This window comes from Phasianus colchicus, chromosome 2, assembly GCF_987193195.1.
Source record: "Phasianus colchicus chromosome 2, bPhaCol1.hap1.1, whole genome shotgun sequence".
Classification (NCBI taxonomy): Eukaryota; Metazoa; Chordata; class Aves; order Galliformes; family Phasianidae; genus Phasianus; species Phasianus colchicus.
In genome coordinates this window covers 82688761-82715050 of record NC_143437.1, presented here as the reverse complement: position 1 = coordinate 82715050, position 26290 = coordinate 82688761, and the positions used below count along the sequence as shown (strand labels likewise).

General features: G+C 36.4%; 1 protein-coding gene across 9 annotated transcripts in view; it reads left to right on the top strand.

Moving 5' to 3' along the window:
* COL19A1 (collagen type XIX alpha 1 chain) overlaps positions 1–26290 on the top strand; it is a 212231-nt gene that overhangs the window by 105519 nt on the left and 80422 nt on the right. For all 9 annotated transcript variants that reach the window (XM_090136199.1, XM_090136198.1, XM_031610879.2 and 6 more), the window contains 3 exons: positions 9689–9742; positions 19925–19978; positions 20709–20744. In XM_090136199.1, coding sequence (XP_089992325.1) covers positions 9689–9742; positions 19925–19978; positions 20709–20744 — 144 coding nt within the window. The remainder of the gene's footprint in view (positions 1–9688; positions 9743–19924; positions 19979–20708; positions 20745–26290) is intronic.

Sequence of the window (26290 nt, the reverse complement as noted above, 5' to 3'; positions counted from 1 at the left end):
ATACAAGACCAAGCTGACACACTAGGGGGAAGGGAATGCTATTCAGAGGGACCTGGACAGATTTGAGGGATCAGCCCATGCCAACCTCATGAAGTTCAACAAGTCCAAGTTCTGTAGCCTCCATTACAAGGACATGGAGTAGGTGCTAGAGCAGCTCCCCTATGAGGTCAGGCTGAGAGAGCTGGGGATCTTCAGCCTGTGGAAGAGAAGGCATCAAGGAGACCTTACAGTGGCCTTTCAGTACCTGAAGGGAGCCTATAGGAAAGCTGGGGAGGGACTTCTTATAAGGATAGGTAGCAATAGGACAAGGGGAAATGGTTTTAAACTGGAAAAGGGCAGATTTAGACTAGCTATTAGGAAGAAATTATTTACTGTGAGAGTGATAAGACAATGCAACATGTTGCCCAGCTAGGTTGTGGATGCCCCCTCCCTAGAAGCATTCAAGGCCAGGCTGGATGTGGCTTTGAGCAAGCTGGTCTAGTGGGAGGTGTTCCTGCCTATAGCAGGGGGTTGGGACTAGATGATCTTAAAGGTCTCTTCCAACCCAAATCATTCTATGATGAATCACAATCACACATATGCATGTGTAGCCTTGTAATTATTAAGTTTAGCTTCATTTGAAACAGCTTTCTAAACAATTCTCTGATGTGATATTTCTACAGTAAACATGAATGTTGAAAGAAAATTTGCAGATGAAATACTTGTAGTTAAATCAGTGACCTTTGTAGGTTTAAATCAAGCCTATAGTTTTGAATGAATATCTTTTTAGATTGTTCTTTACAGTTAGGATACGAATCAGACTTCAATAAGAGAGAGTGGTGAAAGGAAAAAAGAGAAAATGGCTGATCACTGTTGAAGAGGACTGTTGTTCATGAATATAACAAAAATAAAATTTCGTGCAAGTAAGGGAATCTTTTCACAACCTGCAAGGACAGATATGTCTGTGACTGTTGAAATCAGCAACATGCATGTTCAGTAATCTCCAAAGTACTTATTTCTTCTCCCTTTATCAGTAGTTCATGTTTGTTGTGGTAATAGTGTCAATGAGAAGAACAGACTTTTTCCTTTGTCTCCTCCTTTCCAGCTGCTTTTTCCTACCTTCAGTGTCCCTGTGCAGTGCTACTACAACACTGTGTGACACCTAGGAAGGCAAATAAATCAAGGAACTCTTGACTGGAAAACAGTTTCTGTGTACTTGTTTGTATTTCATCAGATTTTGTGTCTTCAGACTGATTTCTAGCTTTTCTTCAGCAACAATTCCTTCAGAAGAAAAAAAATGTATTTGAATAACCAGGAGGTACTAGAGAACTATGGATGTTTTTAAGGGCTGAAGAAGAACAACATGATTGAGCGAAGCTAAACTGAAAGATCCATTGCAACCTATGGAGCTGCAATTGATAATGGCTGTTGGGTTGAGGAAAACAGACTGAAGTGACCCTGAAGTAGATTTGGAATAGTTCCTTCAAAATATGCATGGTATGAAAATCTAGTTCTCTGCATCATTTGCTCCATAGATCCTTTTCTGTCATGCAGTGCTGTTTGCTAATGTGGATATAGTAAGAATGTTATCAGAGACTTGTCCAAAAGCAGAAAAATGGGAAATAGCACTGAAGTATGCATATATGTCTATGTAGTTAACTCTATCAGCAGCTTTATGCCTCTATTTTGTACACTGCAGTCATTGACTGTCTATGTTTTATTTAAGAAACTGAAGAAGCTAGTTTAGAAGAGCAGTTAATTTACCACAAAAGTTTAGAGACTCTGTGGCAGTAAATGGTGACTCAGTTGTCTTAGATGTCTCTGGGGGCGAGGGAAGGAATGATGTTGATCTTCCTGATATGACATGGCCAGTATACACATGCAGAAACAGTTTGATATGCATCCATGTGTGAGTACCTATAGAATACCACTGTTAACCTAAACTTGCTTCTGTTGTCAATAGCCATCTGGAAGATGCAGATCAAATTTCCCAGGATGCTCTTTCTAAATATGCCTGCTCTCCTGCAATGGGCTACAGAGCTTCCAGTGGCACATTTGGTCTAGACAGTTCACTGTAACTTAGCTAAAATAGAAAGATGACGCTTGTTTTCATGCACAATATGCTAATGGGATGGTTTTAATCAAGTGTTTCCAGGGATGTGATAGCTGTGGATTTTGATCCTTCCAACAAGGGAGGAAAGTTCTTACATGAAAGCTGTAATTACTATGTGTTTTTCAAAAGACATCCATTTTTCTAGCTGTGTTTTGAGTTGCCCTTAGTAATGTATGAGCAAGGTATGTGTGTTTTGAGCACAGATAAAGCTTCCTTCTCAGATACGTATCTATCAGAAGACTGAAAATATCACACACTTAGATTTTACTACAGTGCATGAGAACTTTATTGAAATTTCAAGGAGCTCCTGGTCTGAAGTTTGTATTTCTGTGATCGTAATAAACTTAATGTAGCCTGAGAAAATGGAGTTAAATGTTACCGCTGTCTCTACGGGTCTGATGAACGCAACTCAGAAATAATCTTAGCTACAGAAAATGACATTATTTTTGTTGTCATGTGGTAGAAATAGAAATGCAGCCTTTCCAGAACAGACATAGCAGTCCATCAACTTGAGCAAACACTTGACGTTACTGTAACCATCTGCACAACATCTCTCAGAATCTAAATAACAATAGCAGTAGCCTGCCAAAATCATGAAAGTATGGGTGTCTAAAAAATACTATGTTCTGTGAGAGCAATACTATTTGTCAGCTGCTAACAAGAACAGATTGGCTTTAGGTTCCTTAGGAGACAGTCCCTGAAAAGAAGCTGGTTTATTCCTCCTACGGAAAAATCTTCATTCAACACTAACACTAAGCCTGTATAAACAGAAACCTCCCCACTGAAAGGCAGACAGAGCTTTAAACAACTGCAGCTGAAAGTCAAAGCCATTTGTAGTATTTACTTAAGGAAGGAAAAATAGAGTGCTAATTAAATCAGACAGCTTTTTCTTTTCAGTTTTTAATCTACTGATAGACACACAAGATAATAAAATTTTAAAAATAGTATATTTGGCACCTTGGAGCAAAATTCAACCATTAGTTCTGCTTTAGAGTACTAAAACATCAGGATTTTGTAAAAGTGCAAATACTTGTGAAAATCCAGGAGAAGTATTATGATCCCATTCTGCTAGGGACAGCACAAAGATATATTTAAAGCATAGAACTTAAGATAGAAGATGAGTTCCTACAGAGCAAACTTGATTGATTTAAAAAAAAAAAAAAAAGTAAATAATATAAAATATAATGTTTCACCTTGCCTGATTTTTGTGAATAAAACTTTTAACCTTGGGATTAAATTTTTTCTTTCCATTCTGAGAATATGTGAACAAACAATACCAAAAAGGATATAGTTTGCAGTGGTTTTTTTTTTTTTTTTTCTTATTAACATTGAAAGGCTTATAGGAAAAAAAAAAAAAAAGTGAAATGGTGATGGAAGGATGAGCAATGATAGCATACAGAACAAAGTTTTCAAGCCACAAGTCAAAATTCAATATTGCGAAAAGCAAAGGTAGAGTGAGCATCTTGACCTGACCAGAGATAGTCTGGGGCATTTGTTGTTGAAAGCAAAGCGACGTGTTAGATTGTGATGAGTCTTGTATAAATTGTAGCAAGTAGGATTTATCTGAAATCTCTGTAGTTTTTCTTCTTGTACTGGCTGACATTACCCAAAAGGCTGAAATTTTGGTTTTGTCTCTCACTCTGATAAGTCTTTTAGATGAAATGACCTACTATGCCATGCACATAGATTACTTGTTCTGCTCATTACAATATTATTTAGTACCTTTCAGTGTTCGTTAATAATCTCAACTAATAGCTGTGGCCTTCATCAAGGAACCTTAGAAGTCCTTTAGACTTCAATGAGATAATGTCACGCTGTCAGTAAGGACTGAGATTAGATTTAGAGATCTGTGAGAAATACATTAAGAGATCAAAAGATTCTTCAGCAGTTGTTTTCAGTAAGGTGTTGCTCCTGCAACATGCTGTAGCATTTTCTAGCTGTGAATACATAGAATTGGAGTTCTTTGAAGGCTTAGTTCTCAAGTATGTCACAGTTCTTTAGGTCACTCCAGTGGGGATTTCAGTAAGGCCAGCTGAGGCCAGTTTATTGCCACTTGGTATGCCATGGATCTGTTAAACTATTTTGGAAATTGGTGTTTGTCAATGTTGTAATTTGAGAGTTTAGCTTTTGCAAAGAATGTAACACTGTGATGAAAATACGTGACTTGACTAAAAGTGAATGTGTTCCTTCAGTCTAAAGAGGCTGCTTATTCTTACTCTTTATTTACTTCTATCCGTCCTTTCATGTTTCCTTTGGTTTGATTTTTCATTTTGCTGTTCTTCATCTATGAACTGAGATATTTAGGCACTGTGCACTGGCATAGCATATGAAGTCACTTTGCTACTGTGTATATTGCTGTCATTTGAATCAGTTGCCTGTCTTTCAGTACTCTCATAAAAATAAAAAATAGAATGTATTAAATGAAAGCATTTGAACTCCTTAAGACGTGCTTCCTGCAAACATTACTTGCAAGTATGTAATTCTAAGAGTAAGTTCTGAACGCATTGTTTATCATATTTTCCAAGGTACCAGAATCAAGGAGCAGTCTAAAGAAAATGTTAGGCTGGAAGTGTGTACAGTGTTGTACCTGCTTCACTCCTATATGCAAATGCAGTAGATATCATCAAGGTTATCTAGAGCACTATGAAATCTGCAGTGAAGGCAGTTCTGTTCTCCTCATAAATAAGTTGTTACCATCATTTTTTTTTTACTTTTTAAACTTTAGGTTTTCAATCCTTAAACTTTCTGAATACAAATGAGAACTTAAATTACTATGAAAAACTTCTTGTCTCATGTACAGCACGCTTTTCCATATTTCAGAGTCATCAGCTCATCCTCTGTTCATTCTTTTCTCATGTGGTTGTTTTCTTCATACTTTCTATCATTTTGGACTGGAGAAGAGCAGGTATCTGAAAACTGGCAGTGTTCAGTGCAAATTGTTATGCCCTGAACTGGACACTGTCCTTCACTGTTCTCATCAGTGACAAGTAAACTAGAGTAATTGCATGGAACTTGGCCTTTTAAAAATAGCTTTGTGTTACAGACTCGCACTCACTGTATGATCTCTAGTAATCCCTATATCCTTTTCTGCAGCAAATGATATACAAGTTATTTGTTACTCATGCATCTGATTTCTCCAGCTGGAGAGCACTACACTGTAGCATTTGTTGGATTTGATTTTCTTTTCATAGCAGTTTTTATTGATGGAGATCATTATGCCCTTTAAGATTTTCCTATAAAAAATAAAAATAAATGACTGTCTCATGCCTGTTGACAGAAAGAAAAAGAGCTCACCAGCGTAGTTTAGATCCATGGATTGGCTTGTCTTCAGCTCATTCTATGCCTACATCAATTGACGTAGTAGTTTGTCTTTATATAGCTTCTCAGGGAGCTTGCCTAGAAATATAGTGCATGATACCAAGCAGCAGTCAGCCAGTGTACGTTAAGCAAAGCAGGAAGGAAACATCTTTCTCCTGACACATTATCCAACTTGGCCAGTCATGACACCTGTTGTTTGTGGCTCTTGCACTAGACAGTGATGTCACAGTTTGGAATCAGGAGTGTTTTGGTCATGGTTTCTAGATAAGTGTATCTGTGCAGCTCTTCAAATTGCTGGTGCCTGTGAAGCTTTGTCACTACCTGCTTTTATGCTGTGCTTGTATATCCCAGGTGGGTTTGGGAAGACATGAGGTTCATAGTGACATCCTTCCAGGTCAAAGTTGTTGATCTTCACATGTATTTCTGCTGTGATTTTACACTGTCTCTTTCTGACCCTGCTTAGGTAACAGCTTAATGTGGGTTAAAGCCTGTTTTGAAATAAGCTGCTTTTGTGACTCTTCCATTTACTTGCATCGTTCCTCCCAGACTGAACTTAGACAGGATCATTAGTTTGCCTTCATAACCGCTTCTCTGAAATGGCATAGTGCTGCTGCATCCTTGTAGCATGGTATCCTATTTTCACAGAAAGGCTCACAGGTCAGTCAGAAAGAATGTTACTGGGATGGAGCCCTTTGTAACCCCAGCTTTCTTAGAAATCTGTCAGTAAAAAGAGAAGTAGTCATATGGGTGTATATGTATGAAAATTTAATTATCTTAAAGACTGAGTAGGGTAAAAATCACAGAGTTTCAGAGGTTAAACATTATGAAGTATCAGCACTGAGTTAGTGATACTGTATGCCTTGCATACTTTAGAGAATATTTCAGCTATTGTGAACAATGGTACTTGAAAAATGCTTGGAACAAAGGATATCAGGAGTTCAGGATTAATATTATTAACAGAGCAGCGCTGCAAAAATAAACTTTACCTTTTTAGGTATGGATGTTTTTTATTTCCAAATACATTACTTTGCTTTTATAATAAGAAAGAAAAGAGTATGCAAGGAAAATTGGCACCCTTAAAGTTGCCAAGTGACTTGAGGCTGATGCTTTAGTCTTGCAGAAACCACAAGCAGACCCCCAGATCTAATTAAAGAATGTTACCACTGAGTTCACTGTATCCAGCATAGCATGCTGGAGACTGAATCCTTCCCAGTACTTACACTGCAGCAACCCCACCAGCTTGTTCCACTGGGGAAATTGAAAGCAGAATGCACCCAAAGCAACACAAATAATTCAGTGTTATATTGGATTAGTTTTAGTAAGCTAATAAACAAGACATGGCACTTCCAGAGTTTTGTCATCCTGCTTTTGCAGTTACCTCCCAAATAGTCTTTTATTGTCTCATCTGAATACAGTATATACAGGCAGGAACATTAGAAGTGGCATTAACACATTTTTCTTTTTTTTGTTAATCTATGAGATAACCCACAATATTGATTATTAACAACCTCATCTACAGTGCAGAGTGGCTTCAGCAGTTCTGCAAATTGCTACATTTTAAGCTGTTAATTATGCAGAGTAGTTCACAGAAATGAGCGTGACTTGGCTCTGTTCACAGAAGAATAAATTGTAAGAATTGGATCTCTGTTACATTTTAATTTTTGCTTCACAAGGAACATGAACATTCCACACAATAGGCTTGGCAAGTATAGATAATTTACTCTAATAAATAATCAGAATATTTTCAGTGTAAAATGGCATACATGGCAGGAAGCCTGAGGGTGTTGGGGTTCTGCGCTGTTCTGGGCTCATTAGAAAAGAGTGCTTTTTATCATTTTGTCTTTCTGACAAACATTTCAAATCTGAGTATCTCATAAATCATAACAAATGGAGATTTTCTTTCTTCCCTGCCTTCACCAGCTATGCTTGTATGTGCCTAAAACAACTTGCCAATGTTTTAGAGTTACTGTTTGCCTGTTGAAGATGGAAAGGCAGGATTTCCAACATGTGCTGCTAATCTAACATCAAGGCAAATGACAACCAAGGGCAAGGGGCGAGCTTCTTTGGTTTAAGGCTCTGTAAATACATGCTTTTATGTAAATGTAGATGCAGTGTAACAAATTATCACAAGCTACTTCTAACTAAGGTTTCTACATATACATCAAAGAATTTACAAGCTGCTATCACTACTTCTGAATCAGAACTGTGGATAGTTGTACCATTTTCTTGTAGATTATGTAGGAAGATAAACCATAGAAGGAAAAAGACAGCTCCATAAATTGGAATATTTTTAAGTCTCCTAGAAATGCTTTATTATTAGGAGTTAAATATATAGGTGAATATATAACTGTACCTTTGTAGATACTGCAAAGTTGTAGCAATGTGATCTGAAACCAGAAGGTATTGAAATAAGTATTGATTGTCCAGTGTGTCATAGTGATGAAAACTAGAATGTCGTTGTATAATCAAAGAAGATTGTGTAAAATCAAGGAATATTAAGATGTTATAATAATGAAATAAACAAGAGAGTTAGGCAAAACAAGACAAAGAGAATAAATAAGATGCTTACCCATACCCAGGGCTCACTCAGAAAACTCCAGTGGAGTGAATCTCCAGAAGAGATCTTTCACCACTGGTAGTCAGCTCTTAAATGGGTCTAGGAGAGGTGGAGCCAGACTCCACTCCTTCATGCAGCACAGGTGAATTGCCTTCACCTGTGTTCCCATGGCTGACTCATTGCTCACCTTAGGTGGTCAATCAGAGGTTCAGGCTGTGACTCAGCAGTTCCCATACAGTCACTTTATTTCATTTTCTTCCAAAAGTTTTAATTGGGGGATTAAAAAAAATTAAAAGAATAAGAACTTTGGAACTTTAACCATTATTCTTTAAACTCATAGAGTTTATTACTATCTCAAACAAAGTTTTAATCCAGAGAATAAAGAGAACATGATGGATTAAAAATACTAGAATAACCACTGTTATATTCCTGCAACTTTTTAAAATCATTTAAACATCTTGCAATCAGGTTTATCATGTTTAAAATTTTGGAATTTTTACAAGGAATGAAACAATACTTGAGGTAAAAACAGAGTCACTCAAGCTAATGTATAGCATTTGGTTTCTTATCGACAAGATATATTAAAATTGAAACAACAAACTACCGAAGCCATCCTTTGCATGGGATTATTAAATTTACAGTTTGTTTGCTAATTTGTTAGTAGGCTTTAGTTGTTTGAGAAAGCTCATACAAACTCGTTTTGTAAGACAGATTATTAGATGAAATGCCCTTTGTCATTGCCACAGGAGAAATAGCTTTGAATCAGGGTTGTGTCACAAATGGAATTAGCTGACTGATCTCAGTTCAGTACCATTTACCTAACAGAATTATGAAGATTATGCTGACATAATGAATAGGTTCTGCTCAAACAAATGTAGTCCACTGGAGATCACTGAAATACAGTGTGGGGCTGTTCCTTTGGTTGATTAATGAAGAGCTTGGACTCTAGTATAAGTCAGTCCTCATGCTTTTATCAGAATGATGTTATTTTTATAGTTCGGTAAATTTCAGTCTAGTGGCACAGATGGAATTGTAGAGCTGTTTATACTTGCTGGTTCTGGCACTTCCCCTTAAATTATGCTTCATAAACAGATGTATTTTGGTAACTTCTAGTGGAATAGAGAGACAGTACAGAAGTGAATCCTTTCTTCTACTTTACAAATAATATTATGTTTCATATAGAAGTCCAAAAACCAAACTATATCATTCATTCTGAAGATTCCCTTCTGCTTTTTTTTTTTTTTTTCCTTTTTATTCATAAGTAAATTAAATATATGTCACTTACATTCCTCCTTCTGAAAAATAACAAAAATTGTTTCAGTCCTTCTCAACTACAGTCAAGGAACCATGGATCAGTATGAGTTAAAGATAATACTGATGACAGTTCTGTTATCAGATGTTTAAAACGTTACTGCTTTTCAATAAGCAAGTAATAAAATGAAATAGGTTAAATATCCCCCACCTTACATTTCTATTTAACCACATTGTTCTCAAAGCACTATGAGAATCAAGAATGTTTTTCTATAAATCCTTATGGATGTTCATTGGCACTATGATTTAGCTTTCATAGTTCTTTCTTTTGGAATCTAAGAAATAATTCTCCTTGTGCAGTCAACACCGTACTTGTAGCACTGCATGTAGAACATACAAGAGTCTTAAAATATTTTTCCTGTTTAAAAAAGTCGTCATTTAGTATTTATCTTGCATGTTCATTCTTCTAGGGTGAAAAAGGAGAAAAAGGAGAACCAGGACCAGAAGGCATTCATGGAAGAGAGGTAAACTGAAGATAATAAAACATTGAAGTTGTAGACTTTTGGGGGAATAGTCAAGCAATGAATTTCAGAATTTATGCTAGATTGATGGATTTAGAAAATATGTGCTTGTAAAGCTAATATGATGGCCAAGAAAAAGAAGTGTGTTTGGATGAGGTATGAGTTTTTAGGTCTTAATTTTGGATTAAGAAGAGAGCTGCAGATAAGGATATGGTACCCTCCATGATAAAGCAACACAGCAGAGATGAAAAAAGAGGTGTTTCTGGCTAGGCCTGGAGCCTTAATTTCTGAAAAGAATGTGCACAGGCTGTTCACCATTCTTGGATAAGAGCCATGGGTCATTCATTGTTCCATGTGTTCTCATGTAATAGAGAATTTGAGTTAAATTTTTACTTATTTTCTCGGGTAGATTTCACTGCCTAATTAGTTAATTGATCTGGTCCATATTTGAGCTGTAGTATGAATCTAAGTTAAAAATAGTACTGGTCATAGGGTTCACATCCATGTTTGAACCTGAGCTAACCCTATAAACTTGATCAGTGTTAACACTCCTGCCTGATTTAATATTTTAAAGGAAGACAAGAGGGCAGAAATTCAGAGGTTGGTCAATGCGATATGGAAGTGGCAAAGCAGCATCATTTGGACATAAACATTTAAAATCAAAAAGAAAGCTATTAGTTTTTTTAATCCCCCTTGTCCCCTCCTGTCTCCTCCTTGACCTAGCTGGAGGTCAGCTTGGGTTTAAGCTTTGATGGAGAGCATATTGTTGCTCTCCAATTGCAAAACATCACAGCTGAAGGCAGAAAGTATCTCACAGAGGGACCAAGCCTGACTATCTAAATGTTTGAGGAATAGTTCACATTATCACTGGAATTCTAGACAAAAAATGAGATGGGGGATTTGGAAAACAAATTTCAGCAAGCCTTTTCCTCCAGCATTGCCAGAAGAGTGGATGGTTCAGCTTTTGACAACTAAATGCTACGGCAGTCTTGTTGGACTTGCTAAGAGCACAGGCAATGCATATGCTTATTTGCATTGAGCTACAGATACAGTTTTTAAGACCATCTACAAGATTTTGACACTTCTACTGTCATGTGATTTTTGTGTATACTGTAGTAATAAAAATATTCTTTTCTAGTTTAGGTTATTATAATTTAATACTTGTTAAATCAGGCTATTTTTGGCTACTGGTAGATATTCTCTGCGTGGAAACATATACTATGTACTGAGCTGAAACTCTGTTTAGTTATTCAAAGAGGTATTCTCTTGTAGCCTGCTTGTCTGTGAAGGTGAACCATATATTTCTGTCATGCATACATATTTGCTGACAGCATGGAAAAACACATCTGTGTTTCTTTCCATAGCTGTGGAGACTTTTCTCTGTTGGTCTTACATGATCTCCTTTACTACATGGGATCTTGTTCCACAGATTTTTTAGGGTGAGTAAGGTATACCACATATCTGGTGAACTCTAGAACATATTTGAAATTGTGGCACTAAAAGTGTAAAATATTAAACCTTTATAAATCAGAATATTTAGTGAACTGTTTTAATGTGTCAAAAAAAAATGGTGGATTATCATAATGGGATCTGGCTTTAAAATGTTTTTGAAATGGAATTGCACAAGGCACTGTAACACTTCATGGCTTGAATAACACGATTCCTTTTCAACAACACGTAAAAAAACATGCTTTGGATTCAGCTATTAGAGAGCGTGGAGATGCCAGTCGTTAAGTTTAAATGCAAAGCACTGTGTGTCATTGACTCTTGGTTGCTATCAGTATTTCTTGAACTCATTTCACGTGCATAAATGTAACATCTGATATTTCCGAAATAATCAAGTTAATCTGCTTACATGGGCATAATCTGCAGTGGTGTAGAAAGAAAGCCTGAAAGCACTCAAAGCTAGTGGTGTCGGCTGTTGGCAGCTGTTGTCTCTGCCTGGGGGAAAGACAGTTTCTGCACTCACAGATGAAGAACAGGAAAATGATCACTGAATGTTTCGGTAAAAATAAATCTGAATTTATTTTAATCAAAATCAGGAAGCAGAGGCATCAAAAACAAATTCCTTTTTCTTTTTTTTCCTCTCCTGTTGTTACTGCTTTTGTTTTTCTTAACTGCATTAATGGTTCTGGCTAGAATGAAGTCGAATAATAGGGGAAGTCAAAACTGATTTGGAGATTAGCTTTGTACAGTGTTGATGGGTTATCCAGAATGATGAAGTCTCTCATCCCTTGCAGATTGTGCTAACTGGGTCAGTCGGAATCTCATTCAGAAACAGGTTTGGATGCAGGAACTGTGAACATATTAGCTTGCTCTGCACACCTCCTAGATTATCACTCCACAAATATGACCCAACATCTATCGTGCTATATCCCCATCTGAGACTTTAAAAATTCATCTGACAACACAAATACTCACTGTAAATACTAGTAATGTGGTTGCCATTGTTTTTAGCTTCTCAAGAAGCAGCTATAAATAACTTGCACATTACTAATATAGTCCTCCTGTGGTATGTATTCACATTACATCAGTAAGCAGTCATTTGCCTGTATAATATGAACAGTCAGTTTTCTTGAGTAGTGTCTCTTAAGTTATATTCCTTGACATTTATAGCCACTTGACATTAATAATGCCATCATTTTTATTGCAGTAACAAGTGGATGTTCATGGACATACTGTCTGAGAGAAATCCTATTAAATACAATTACTTATATCACATATGGAGTAAGGACAAATTTTTAATATGAATATCTGTGCTACTACCATGGTGTAAGATAAGTGTGATATTCACACTCTTTTGAATGTGAATTGAAAGTAAGTCTTAGTCATTGAAACTTCTAGACTCCTTTAGGAGTCATGTAATTTTCTTGATCAGTGGTGCAGGCAAAAATGAATACCATGGGATACTTGATGTTTTGCTAACATAAATGAAGTACTTTAGCAACAGTAAGTAAGACCAGGAAGTTTTATCAAATCTCTCTGCATGTGCCATGTATAGCTGGGGGAAGACTGACTCTAATATAATTTGTTTAAGAAAAAAAGAAATAAATGAAAATCTAGTGTATAATCTCTACATAATTTAACAAGATAGTTCATTAAGTATTTTTCTTCTACTGAGAAAGGTGGTACTCTAAGTTACTGTATAAAAACATTTCCACATAAAATACTATTTTCCTTTACATGCATAAACGTCAAAGGACAGACCTATGAATTTAAGTGAGCAATAAGAAAATCACAAGTTTTCAGTGTAAAGAAGGTGAAATGTGCACATATTGGGTCATTTTATTTGCTTTTGTGTAAATGAGAACAGAAATATGAACACTTTCAAACGAACCTATTCTCTTGATGTGGTAGTAACAGTCATTTACCTTCACACTCTCATGGGTTTTCTCTTACTCCCTAATCTTGAACTGTCTTAGCATTGTAAGGAAATAAGGAAATGGTAAGAGAAGAATCCTACTACTTGAAAGTCTGAAAATTTTAGTGTTATTTACTTAAATCTCTTATCTGTTGATTCTGTTCGGAGCAAAAGTATGAAGAAAGAGTAGATTTGGGATCTAAACATTTGAATAGTGTAGCCATCTAAAGTTTTTGAATGACATTAGCTGGAAAAGACCAATGGCAACATTTAACAGTACTTGAGGTATAAAATGAAAAAAGGTGTATTCTATTATTTGAAGCTCTGAAAATGCCTCCTAGATTAAAAAAGTTATCCCAGTGTACACAGCTTGATGTTGTACAGCTGACTCTGAAGCTGTTGCTTGAATTAAAATTTTTGTGGCGAAAATGTGGTTCTGGTGTTTTACTAATTGGAGTATTTCCAAGTTTTATTTCTCCATAAAAGTTTCTGATTTGATCCATAATAATTTGGTTTGACGCTCTTTGTTAGTGTGTTGGATTGATTACTGTATTTTCAGCACTCTATATATTATGTGGTGTGCTAGGAGATTTTAGCCTGATGTGAGATTAAATGAATTTCATGCAAGCCAGGGACTATATGCAAGAAAGTCTGAAAATATTTTCTTCATCCAGCAATAAAAATAAAACTGGAAAATACTTCCCAAATAGTTCTCTTGTAGAGTGAAAGATTTATTCTCCTCAAAAGATGGCAATATTGAATAATTTTTCATTGCTTCATGCATACAGTGCAATGCTTCCTGGACAAATGAGTACATCGCCAGTAGGCTGGATGTGGCTGCTATAGCAGTAGCTTGGTTGCTCTCAGACAAGAGCACCAATTGCCAGATGCAAATGCATTTTACCTGTTTCATCTCTTTTAAGTCATGATGTAGAAGCATTAGCTGTGGAGAACTCAGAGAACATTTTCAATGTATGATACAGTTTTCTCAGGCCCTTAGTGAGCCTGATAAGAGCAAGTCAGAATTCATCAAGTAAAGCATTAGGGAACCAAAAGCATGTTTTACTTGGAGAGAACACTTAGTGTAGCATTAACAATTCTTCTAACATTTCTGAACAAAAGAGAGTTTTCTTATTGATAAGTTCATACAAAGTTAACAATTCAGTTATCCTGACATTATTTTTCAGACTTCTCTGATCAAATTCATGTCTGTTATTATTGTAAACTTTTGTCTCAGGGTGAAAGCTTAATGGATTTCTCAGATATTTCCCAGCTGTGGATAACTAAATAATGGCAGCTGAGAAAAGGCTGCAGGCCCTTGTCATTTCATGCTGCTGGTGAAGTCTGCATTGTTTCTGATAACTGTTTTTATATCCTAGTAGTGTATTGTCAATGAACTGTTAAGCAGAACTCATCAGGGCTCATCACTCCCTTGGCCCCTCTGGTTCTCCAGTCCTTGTGGATGCTCTTCAGTCCAGTTGTCTGCTTCCAGCAGCATAAACCTTAGAAACTTTGGTTTCACTGTGACAGTCCCCCAGTAAACTTCCTTTACTTACCCTGGCTTTCTTCAGGTTTCTGGGTTTGCTCCTAGAGTAGCTCATTTTCAGTCTGTTGCTGAAAGTACACCTCAGACTGTCATGGCCTGCAATTCCAGTCCCCTATTTGGACTGCAGAGTTTTTAGTACAGCAATTTCCAGCTGCTTGGCCTTAGCTGCAGAGATGCCTGCTCATTAAACTCTTATAAACCCTCAATGTGGCCTTCAAACCCAGATGAACATCACAGTGTCAAGGTTAACAGCAACAAATAAGTCTGCACAAAAACTAATTTACAGAAGCAGGCTCTTTTAAATTATGTGACATTTTCCTTATCCTGTGCAAGTACCAAGAGCCATGTTTCTCTCTGTAGCATTCAGAAGAGTATGTGTTTTAAGTTGTTCCTTTGTTTGATGGGCAGGCTAAATAGTACTACTGCTGGATAGAATTCCTTTATCATATGGTTTCTCAGACAGTGCAGGCATATAAGATGTGAATCCCAAACATAAGCAGCAAGCTAAGAATCCTCCATTTTCTTTGTCTTTTGTCCTTTTTGCTAGTCATGTTAGGAGTATTGGTTTGTGCATCATCATGTTGTCACAAAAGAATTGCAGTCAAGGCCACTTGGCATAGAGGAAAATATTCATTTCCTTTTTCTCTCAAATTCTTTGACTGTTCTGATCTTATCCAAATGACTAAAACCATAGGAACTGAAAAACTGTTTAGTGTTCTGGCTCTGGTTATACCTGACACTTCTTTTGAACAAATAAAATGTTCTCAGACTTGGTAAGGAAAACATTTGTCAGATTACTAAGTTATTTTCTCTTCTCCATGGAACTCCAGAGCACAGCATGTATTGTATGAGATTGTCACTGGTCTAAAAGGAAAATTTATATAGAAAAGCTCTTGCATCTTATGCCAGTAATGCTGAGACACCATTAATAACATTTCACGATTTTAAGAATTCATAAAGCCATTATCCTTTTTACAGTTTTAGGGCAGAATTGTTGGTTTTTTTTGTGTGTGTGTGTTCTTTTCCTTAATCTTTAATCCTTGATTTAGTAGGCTGGTTAAGACTTGAGTAAGATAGTATCAGAAAGAAATCTAACTACAGATTTGTCAAAAGTAGTGTCAATCAATATGATGACTTCTCCTTTAAATTTCTTCTGTCAGAAGAAACACCACCACCTTCACTTTCTATACAAAGAGACTCTAGTTTTCTCATTCCCTTGTTGTACTCAACTTTGCTGACTTTACATTCTTATTGATATTTGTGAAATATTTGTTCCAGTAATTTCTCTTTTGGCCAGCATTTCTGTTACATTCACTCCCCTGTCTTGTTCTATCTAATGTCATCTTCTATTCTCATGTTGCTGTTTTGTTACTCCTGCATGCATGTCCTAACACTTACTGTGCATTTTGGCATTCATTTGGGAACCCTGATGTATGTTTATTTTGACCTGTAGAAATACAAATCTGTAGTCCTTACGGCAGATAAAAAGGTAGAATGCGTAGATTGTTCATGAGGAGTTTTAATAAGTTCATGAACTTGCAAATGTTCATTGTTGCAGTGTTCTGGGAAAGATAGAATTAGATGAGGATAGACTTCAGTAATTCCTTTATGCTTTCTTATGTGAGCTATTGAAATTTTTATTCAGTTCTTGAATTTGACAGATCTGTTAATCTTAGATCAATAGAAATTAGCACGTGGCTTTCAAGTCTGAATTCTGTCTCCTAAAATATTGTAGAAAATGAGCTTTTCTAATTGAAAGCCTAATAAAAATCATCCCAATTATATCTGTTTAAATAGCTGTGTCCATTTTACTGAAGCATCCTGTTCTGGTCTCTGCCAGAGACAGGATACTGCATTGTACTGTACTATTATGGACTACAGATATTACATGATATGGGAATTCTTATTTCTTATGCTATTTCAGAGACAGTCAACAGCAACTAAACCTTGGAGCAGCTTTAAAAGGGTGGCTATAGGGAAGAACAGGCATGATATAGTACCAGATGTGTTTTTCCAAGTGTTCATGATGTCTGGAACTTACTAAGATAATAATATCTTTAAAAGATATATAATGTGTTAAAGAACAAGACACCCTTCTAATGGGATAACTTCAGGAGAAATTTTTTTTTCCAATATTATTTATCTTTTTTGGAGATATAAACTGCAAAGGAAAACTAATTCAAATATTGTAGATTAAGTACATTACATAGAAACCTTTCTGAGTACTGAAAAACTGTGCTCCACTGTAAAGCTTGCTGTCACATATGTAGTTTCCCCTTGTTCTTTTTATGTGAGGATGACCTCTGTGGTCATCGTCTCTGCAGTAGCTGTCGAAGTGCATACCTCACCAAGATCCACTGCTAAAAGCTATAAACATAACAATTAGAAAAAAATGATGTTTATAGTTTGACATCCCACGGCTTCAGTTCAGTATCTTTTGTCTGCAGTTGTCTTTTCAATAGAGACACATACAGTTATATCTCCTGTGAGATGCATTTATTTTTATCTTCCCCCATTTTTTTTTTTTTTTTTTTTTTTTTTTTTTTTTTTGTAAATATACAACATCAGAACTATTCCTTAGGGTCAAATCTATTGTTACAGTGCTGATTCACTAACACTGACTTTGAGCAAGATCCACATGTTTTGCATACCTGAAAATCCTTTGGTGGCTTTTTCAGCATATGGAGCATTTCATGCCATCTTTCATAAGGAGGTGAAAAGTAAAATGTGGTAAATGGAGACAATATCAAGACTATGCCATAAGTATACAAATCATAACAAGCAAGAAATTTTTTTGGCTTGGTTTTTGAATCCATCTGCCTGTTACATTTTTAAGTTCAAACAGCAAAACTACTTCTGGTTTAACTATTACATATTTGGCAAGCTTAATAAAGAACAAATCAAAGCTAAATCAGGGGTATTTACAACAACCACAAATTTAATCCAAAGTGGGTACTTAAATGCTCATACAGTTCTAAATGATGTTCCTTCCAGATGGTGAATTAATGCAATTTTAGCAGGAAGTGAAGTTGCACAAATATGCAGTATTTAGAACACTCACTGATTTAATGTTTCTGTACCCACTAAGGCACAGATGTTGCTTATCATTTTCATGCCAGTTGTCTCTATCTTTCCAATTATTGCTAAGCAAGGAACAGAGCTTGCAAGGGCAAAAAGGGGGCTGGGAAGAAGTTAAGTTAGTAAACCCTAATTCAGATGTAGATGAATCTTTTCTATCCTAGACCCGTTTAATCTCCATGGTAGTAACAATATTGGCCTACTTATTAAGTGTCTAATTATGATCTGTAGTGCCTGTACTGCCTACCTTATTGTTATTTGGTTTTTATGTAAAATCTTTGAACTCATAGAGCTCTCACTGACTTGCATCATCAGTGTTCTATGCCATGTCTCTAAAACAGTGATCAGAAAGAATGCACAGGAGAGACCTCTTGCCTCAAGCAGCTCCTCATAGGTTTTTCCAACATCAGAAGCAAAGTCACTCCTTACTTCAGAGTGACTTGAATTTGCTGAATATATTTCAAAACCTCCCACTCTTTCATATACTTTGCAGCAAAAAGACTGTACAGATTATGAGGGATAAAATATTTCTTTCTAGTATGCTTCTGGTGAGATGTGTTAGTGAAATAGCTGTCTGCACTTGTAATACGTAGGAGTAGATAATGTTTTCTGCTTTTCCATCTGAAAACAAAACTGGGGAGAGAGGAATGAAGGACTTGATTATTTAGGTAATTCCTTTTTCAAACTGGTAAAAAAATAGCGTTGGAGAATGGGGCAGCTTCTCTGAGTTATACCCTGTTGCAGTTCACCAGCTCAACATTGCTCATTGCAACATAGAAACAATAGAGCTTTGTCTACCTTTACTTCTGGTATGAGGTTGGCATCCTACTTATATTTGTTGACCACACAAGACATTTACCAATTGATACTTGAGAACTTTGCATTTCTGCATGCTGCTTGCTCTAAAGGGGCACAATCAAGGTAGATAGTTTGGTTTTGTGTATTTAATTTTCAGTTGAAGATGTATGTCATATTCAGTGACTATTTTGCTGTTTGTAATCATAGAATGAATCATGTAGTCATAGAATGGCCTGGGTTGAAAAGGACTACAATGATCACCTAGTTTCAACCCCCCTGCTGCAGGAAGGGTTGCCAACCACTGGACCAGGCTGCACAGAACCACATCAAGCCTGGCCTTGAATGCCTCCAGGGAAGTGGCATCCACAACCTCCTTGGGCAACCTGTTCCAGCGTGTCGCCATGTGTGAAAAACTTCCTCCTAATATCTAACCTAAACCTCCCCTGTCTCAGTTTAAAACCATTTCCCCTTGTCCTATCAATATCCACCTTCGTAAACAGATGTACCCCCTCCTGTTAATATGCTCCCTTCAAGTACTGGAAAACCAAAGTGAGGTCTCTCCAGAGCCTTCTCTTCTCTAAGCTAAACAAGCCCAGTTCCGTGGCCCTCTGATCATCTTAGTGGTCCTCCAAGAGCTCTGAATCTTTCTTGTACTGGGGGCCCCAAGCCTGGATGTAGTACTCCAGATGGGGCCTCACAGTAGACGAGTAGAGGGGGAAAATGAAAATGAAGAATTCTGAGATTATATTATTATTAATTTCCTAATACTTTAAAGCCTATTTAGTTGAGCACTGCTCCAAAAGTAGTGTCTCCTACTTCATTATGTCAGCCCATGATGTCAGAGGCAGAATTTGGTGGTATGACAGTAGAGGCTGAACCTTCCGTTACATTTTGTTGCCATACAACAAGTGGCAGCAGAGGGGCAGTCTGGCAAAATGGCTTCTGACATGGAAGTACATATGAAGCAAGGGTGTGATTGAATTCTTCCATAATGAAAAAATGGCACCTGCTGACATTCATCGATGCTTGCTGAACTTTTATGGAGACCAAACAGTGGCTGTGAGCACAGTGAGGTGCTGGGTGGCATGTTTCAGCAGTAGTGACAGCAGATCACCTCCACAGTTGCAGATGCTTATGAGTATTCAGGCTCTTGTTCATTGCTGGCAAAAAAATGCATAGGTAATGATGATTACTGTGTTGAAAAATAGTGTTTTGTAACTGAGAATTTTGTCTATCAAACAGTGCTATTGTGCTCTTTGTTTCTGTTGTATTTTCCATGGTAATAAATAGGAAGAATTACTTTCAGACCTGCTTATGTATATACTGATTCACAGCAGTAGAGCAATTTGTCCAACACTTTTCTGTGGATGCCGACAAATATACATTCTTCTTTTTTGACCAGGGACTAAAAGGTGACCCTGGTAGTCCTGGTGTGGCTGGTCCTAAAGGAGAAAAGGTACTAATTTTTACTTCTAAGCTTACATTGACATGTGAGTGTGCATGGTATTTCTTCAATAATACACTGCCTTACCTATGTGTGGTGAACCACTCATTGCTGCCATTTGTCTACTTTAATGATTAAAGAATATGAGTACTGATGAACTGTAACTACATATAAATACATGTACTGCAAATACTGATCAACACTTTTTATCACTACAAAATGGACAGAATCTCCTTTTGAAAGCAATTCAGATCAGAAGCCTAAATTAGATGTTCTGAATTGCTCTCTTGGAACTCTCTGATTCGTTTGCTGGACTGCAATTGAAGGTCTTACAGTGAAATTCAGAACTCAACAAGATAATTCTGTGAACATTTTACATAGTCAGATGTCTCTACTATACGGGAGCAGTCGCATTGACTTCAGAAGCCACCTTAAGCATTAGCTTGTAATTTCACATACACAAATTTCTCTGCAGGATTGCTTTTTTTTTAACCGATTAATTTATGCAGAAGCCTGCCTATTTTTTTGTTTTGTTTTTCTATTTAACTTGTGGTAAACTGTGTATACCTATGAAATTACTACCCCCAAAAAATTCTTTAACCACATATTATTGTAATAAAGAGCATGTTTGATATTTTTACTGAATTTACTTACACTATGATATGTATCCTCTAAAAGTCTTAGAGGTTAAAAATTGGAACTAAAGAGACTGCTGACTTATTCTCTTTCCTGTTTTAACTAGGGGGAAGCAGGACCTCCAGGACCAACCGCCTTAAGTGTGAGTACACATAAAACAATAACAGAAGAGATCACTCAGAAATGCTGCTGCTTCTAGCTTATTTGCCATGTAAATATTTTCATTATTTAATTTAACAGTCCAGCCTCTGTACTGGGAATATCGATGTGAATTGTGAAGCAGGAAAAGGGGAAATGTATAAGTGCAAATAAAAGAAGCGTGTTTAAAATATCGTGTTTCCTAACAAATACTAGGGTAAATTTAGCTTATATTTTTACTGAAAACCATTTTTCAGTAAAAGTTTGGAAAAAAAAATGATGTTTAGGAATTTACTGTCAAAAAGTTAAGGGTGGAGAAGGTGGATAGAGGTGAGGCAGTCACAGCTCCATGCCCCCAGGTTAGCTGGTAACTAGACTGAGCATGCAGTCCCAATAAGCACACAAAAACACATATAATGCACATACACGTGTGGCCACGAAGGTCAGCACAGATGGGCACTCAGCATTTCCACAAACAGCACCAGCAGCCTTATGCTGTTACACTTTGACTGATTTATGATGGTAAATCATAATAGTGGATAAACCATGGTAGTGGGAAATACATACATAATGTGCATCTCTCCAGGAGATGGGCTGACACAGCCTACCCAGTAGCTGCCCCTAATTATGGTCTCTACCAGACCTTACTAGCCTCCAGTCATTCCCTGCCTTTGTTTCTGCCATTAAACATCCCATATTAACTCTTGTGCAATCCCAAAATATTCTTCCACTGCATCCAGTTAAGTATCCAATACCTATACATGGTAATGCCCCTCAGTATGATGAGTCCTTCTTGCCTCACTGTGTGTTCATGTTCTTCCCAACCTTTTTTAGCTGCCAACTATTATGCGTAAATGATTTTGTCACCATATATTCTTCTAATTCTACTGTGATCACATAATTTTGCCATTTGTATTATAGTGTCTTCCCTTGTGACAATAGCTGACAATAAATACTATTTTCACAATTTCTTAGATTTTAAGTGATAAAGCAGTAACAACAGAAGTTCATGTATTCAAATGCTGTTCTAGAGGAGAGGGTGAAATCCTCATTTTTTACTGCATACAGAGCAAAGTATTTTGAATCAGGAGTGCAGTTTATCCCCTTGAGTGCAAACAAATGCCAAATTCTTTATCTGTGCATTGTTAGCCACTGTAGTTAGATAGTCATTATATTAAATTAGTTAAGTGCTTTCACCAGTTCTTGAAAAATGTGAATTATTCTTCATCTGGTACCATCCGTTTCAATTTCAAAGTATATTTTTTAAGTTTTGAAGATTTGGTAACTACCTTCTTATCAAAACAAAGCAAATAAAATACCATAGGAAGAAGTTTACTGCAAACACAAATGTTTGAGAGTTCATAGATTAACACTTGGAAGTTAACATGGGTGCTGTATAACTCATGTTGAATTGATTCTTTCATGAAGCACATCATATGCTTTTTTTTTTTTTTTTCATGCTGATGCTGCTACTGATAGTAAAAGTTATTAAAATAATTTCAGTTAACAGCTTAATGGTACATCTTTTGAATTTTGATGATTGCAAAGTTCTTCTCATATAGAAAGTTGTTTGGAATTTGTGACTGCAGAATTAGGTGTTTTTATGTCATGCTTTTGACATTTATGTAATCTTTGTGTCTTACATAATGACCAGATATGCATAGCAACACAGACTGGAAAGAAAAAAGTGTAATGTTACAGTGATGGAAAGCCACTTACAAGATTCTTACACAGCGCAGCATTTAAGTCATTTAGTTTCTTTTACTGTTTCTACATATTTCACAGCAGGAAAAAAAAAAAAAAAGTGAAGTATCCTCTTTTCCTTGTTTATAGAAATAGTCTGTGTATCAGATTCTGGAAGTTTTGCAAATTCTATTACTAGTTTATTTATTACCTTTATTGTAACTTACCAGAAAAAAAAAAAAAAAAAAAAAAAAAAAAAAAAAAGAATGAGATAGACATGACAATTAGACAATTAGTTGACTTTCAAGAAACAAAAAAGATTTCTTGAGTAGGGAACTAACACAGCTTATTTGCAAGGATCTGATATATATCTGTGAAGCAGAAAAGAAAATTTTGATGATTCCATGACCTGTATATTGGTTGTACTCTGGCTAGATAGTGCCATGGGGACAGTAGATGTTTTTAATTTTCTTGCAATGGTTTGTGCCCCAAGAATGTACAGAGCATAGAGAGAAATTCTCCCTGTTACTTTCCAAGGCATTTTGCTTTATAAAATAACAAATTTTGTCTCAATCCAAGTGATTTTACTCACAAACTGAAATGAGAAGGAACCTCTCTGTAAGGACAGTTTGTTCAGGTGAAAACAATGCAAAAGAGAGTGGCAGAAATGAAAATGAAGACAAAAATTCTTGAATTCCTAGGCTGTTATTCAACAGCACATGCATAGTTATTCCAGAGTCAGTATTTTGAACTACTTCTAAATAAACCTACGTCCCAAATATACATCACAAGAGCTATCATTCATACCATTATTGATTAATCTGTACCTTTTCACTCTCTTAATATCCAAGATCATGGCTGCAAAGATTTCCTTTACGTTGAAGAATGTAACTATGGACCCATACCATAAAAATACGGTTTTTCTAAGATTCCAATATTAAATGATGTTATTTATGGTATTTGTTTTAAGTTGAATAAATCTAAATATCCAATATCCTGAAGTAATTTAGTACTATGACCCAAGATCAGTTCTTAATGAAGCTCATGTCTCACTAGAGATAAACAGCACCAGTTACAGTTGTGTTCTTCAGTCAAAATGTATGTTGAATTAGTGAACAGTAAAATATTTCTATTAAATAATCATTACTGAAATAGACTGAAGTAGATCTTACTTCAAATTGATTCTTACAGAACTGGAAGGGATCATTGAAGTGGAATGGAATACTCTTGAGGATAAGACACAAGAAAAAGAATTAATGATGCCTGTATGGTGTTTTGGAACATTTCTTGTGTAACTGATGGAAAAGCAACTATACCTATTTTTTGTAGCAGCACCTGAGTATGTTATATTTGTTTCTAGAGGATCTGAATACAAATAAGTCTGTTATCTCTGGTTCTAACTGTGTTCACTTGGCTTTCCTGAAAGATGTATTCAGAGGCTAGTAGCTCTGAAAAACAGGAACAGTTTTCAGGTTGACTGAATTGACACTTTCTGTACATTTTGTAAAGTAGATTGTCAAAGAATTACATTTCTTTGATTATAAAACGCTGAGCAAATGTTTCAAGTCAGTTGATTCTGGCATGGCAAGATGGCAGTGCATTGATACAGTCGCTGATGTTTGTCTTCAAATTTAGCATATGTTTTATTTTAATATAAGTGAAACATTTAAATTTTAGAAAAGGAGACATAAGTCTTCAGAAAGATGGAAGTAACTAAAGCACTGAAACATTTTTGTTGCTGTTAAATGACAGAAGGGATGTGTCATGGTTTTATGATTATTGGTTAGCGGTATTCCACATCATGCTCAAGTTCTGAGCATTAACATTCTCAAGTACCTGTCTGGAAGAGAAAAAGAACTACATTCCCCAGGGGGCTTTGCAGTCAGAGAGGAGATATAACTCCTGGCAAAGTCACCTGATGCGCTCTTCTTCGCCCACTTTTTTTTGTCCGCTCTTTTTTGTCTCCCTGCTGCTCAACTGGACTGCGCATCTCACTGCAGTATTATGGTGAGGCCTATCCACCTTTTGGCATTCTCTCTTTCATTATATTTGATTTATTAGCTTCAATTCTAATTATATTGCATTACAGTGTGTTATCTTGCATTCCGATACTATATTTAGTAAATTAGTTTGTTTCTCCTCAGATCGTTGCCACTGTTTTTAATTATTTTGGGGTCCCCTGTTTCCCTTTTCCGGAGGCACAGATTTTGCAAAATCCCTCTGCCCCGCTAGTCACGGAACTGGGCCGAACCAGCCTGTAAACTGTTGACAGGACGAGGCTGAATATGAATTAGTTTAGCAATCTGAAGACAGATTACAACACTTTGGGAATATATGGCTCAGCGGGAAGTCTTTCTCTCTCTGCCACTGTAAATAGTCACGGGTTTCTATTGGCAAGAACTTAAGAAGATAAATGACATGAATTGTGGCAGCTAGGGGAAAATCCAGTCTTCAGAGTAGTTTTACTTGTGTGACTTCTGTGTGGTCGTGACTTCTACAGTATATGACCAGGAAAGGAAGATGTCTTGCTGAGAATAAGTAATAGGTCCAATAATATCAAGGTTCTTATGTCAGTGAACAAAAACTCTGTCAAGACCATTCACGTTGTTACAGCCAAAACATGACATCAGTGTTTCAGTTATGAATCTTGTTAAATCAGAGTTATAAAATGTTCCATTTGTTTCTCTCATCTGTACTGTCATAAACATATGAACAATATCATTATCATAATTTTAATGTTTTTTTTTTTTATTTTTAAATTATTTATTTTTATCAAAATGAATATGAATTATTTTGTTGTGGGGAAGGGAAGGAAGAAAGGTGAAAATAATGTTGTATTAACACTGTTAGAGCTAATTCTAAAGTGCACTGGGACATGGTGGGAGGAAATACTTAAAAGGATTTGGTTTTGGTCAAGCTGGAATGCTGGGCCTGGTTCATCTGCCTTCCAGAGCAGCACAAGGACATTACAGAGCTCTGCTGCCCCATGCAGCTCTACTATTTGTATGTGTTTTCATAGAAATCACCTAGCAGTGAAACAAGCTGGACAAATATTCTTGCTGATCTCAGCAGGAACCAGAATGCCCGCAGTGCCGTGCAGGGCCAGAGCATTCTCCCTCAGACAGACCTTCACTGTAGTTCTGTCCTCATCATGGGCAGCATGAGCTTTACAAAAAGGCTGAGAATGCTCTACTGCAGTGATTCCCAAACAGCTGGATGGTAGTCCTTGGGTCCACATGAAGTTGTCTATAGTTAATCTACAGAAGCCTGAAGTTATAGGTAGCAAGCATTGTGAAAGTCTAAGTGATGTGAGTGACCCTATGTCTAAAAGGGCTCGGGAAATCCTGAGGAGAAAACCTGTTAGAAGCATAGTAAGACTTCTCTGCCCTTCAACATGAGAACATGCTGAAGAGAATGAAATTATCAGTTCATTGAGGAAAAATTTGACAGTATTTTTAAAAGAGTTTGATTAACAGGTATAGCAACTGTAGCTTCTCTAATGAATGAAGGATACTCCAGTTTAGTATATATGGCAGAATTCATAAATACTCAACAAATGTAAAAACCTGACAAGTGAATGAGCGTATGACAAGCTATGAAACAGGAATTAATACTGTGGCTTCTAAGAAGCAAAAATTGTTATCAGTTTCAAGGAGGAATTTCAGAGATCAAAAGTTCATTACTCTGAAAAATGCACTTAGAGCTGACCTAATTTATTTAATGTCATTTAACAGTAAATCTCTACGAAAACCAAAGTTTGTGCATCAAATAAAATTTCTTCTTTACAATAGCAGGAATTCAGAATTGAGATATATGCCTGACTGTTTCTATGGTTAGTAGAGTTGGGATTAGATTTACAGCCCATGT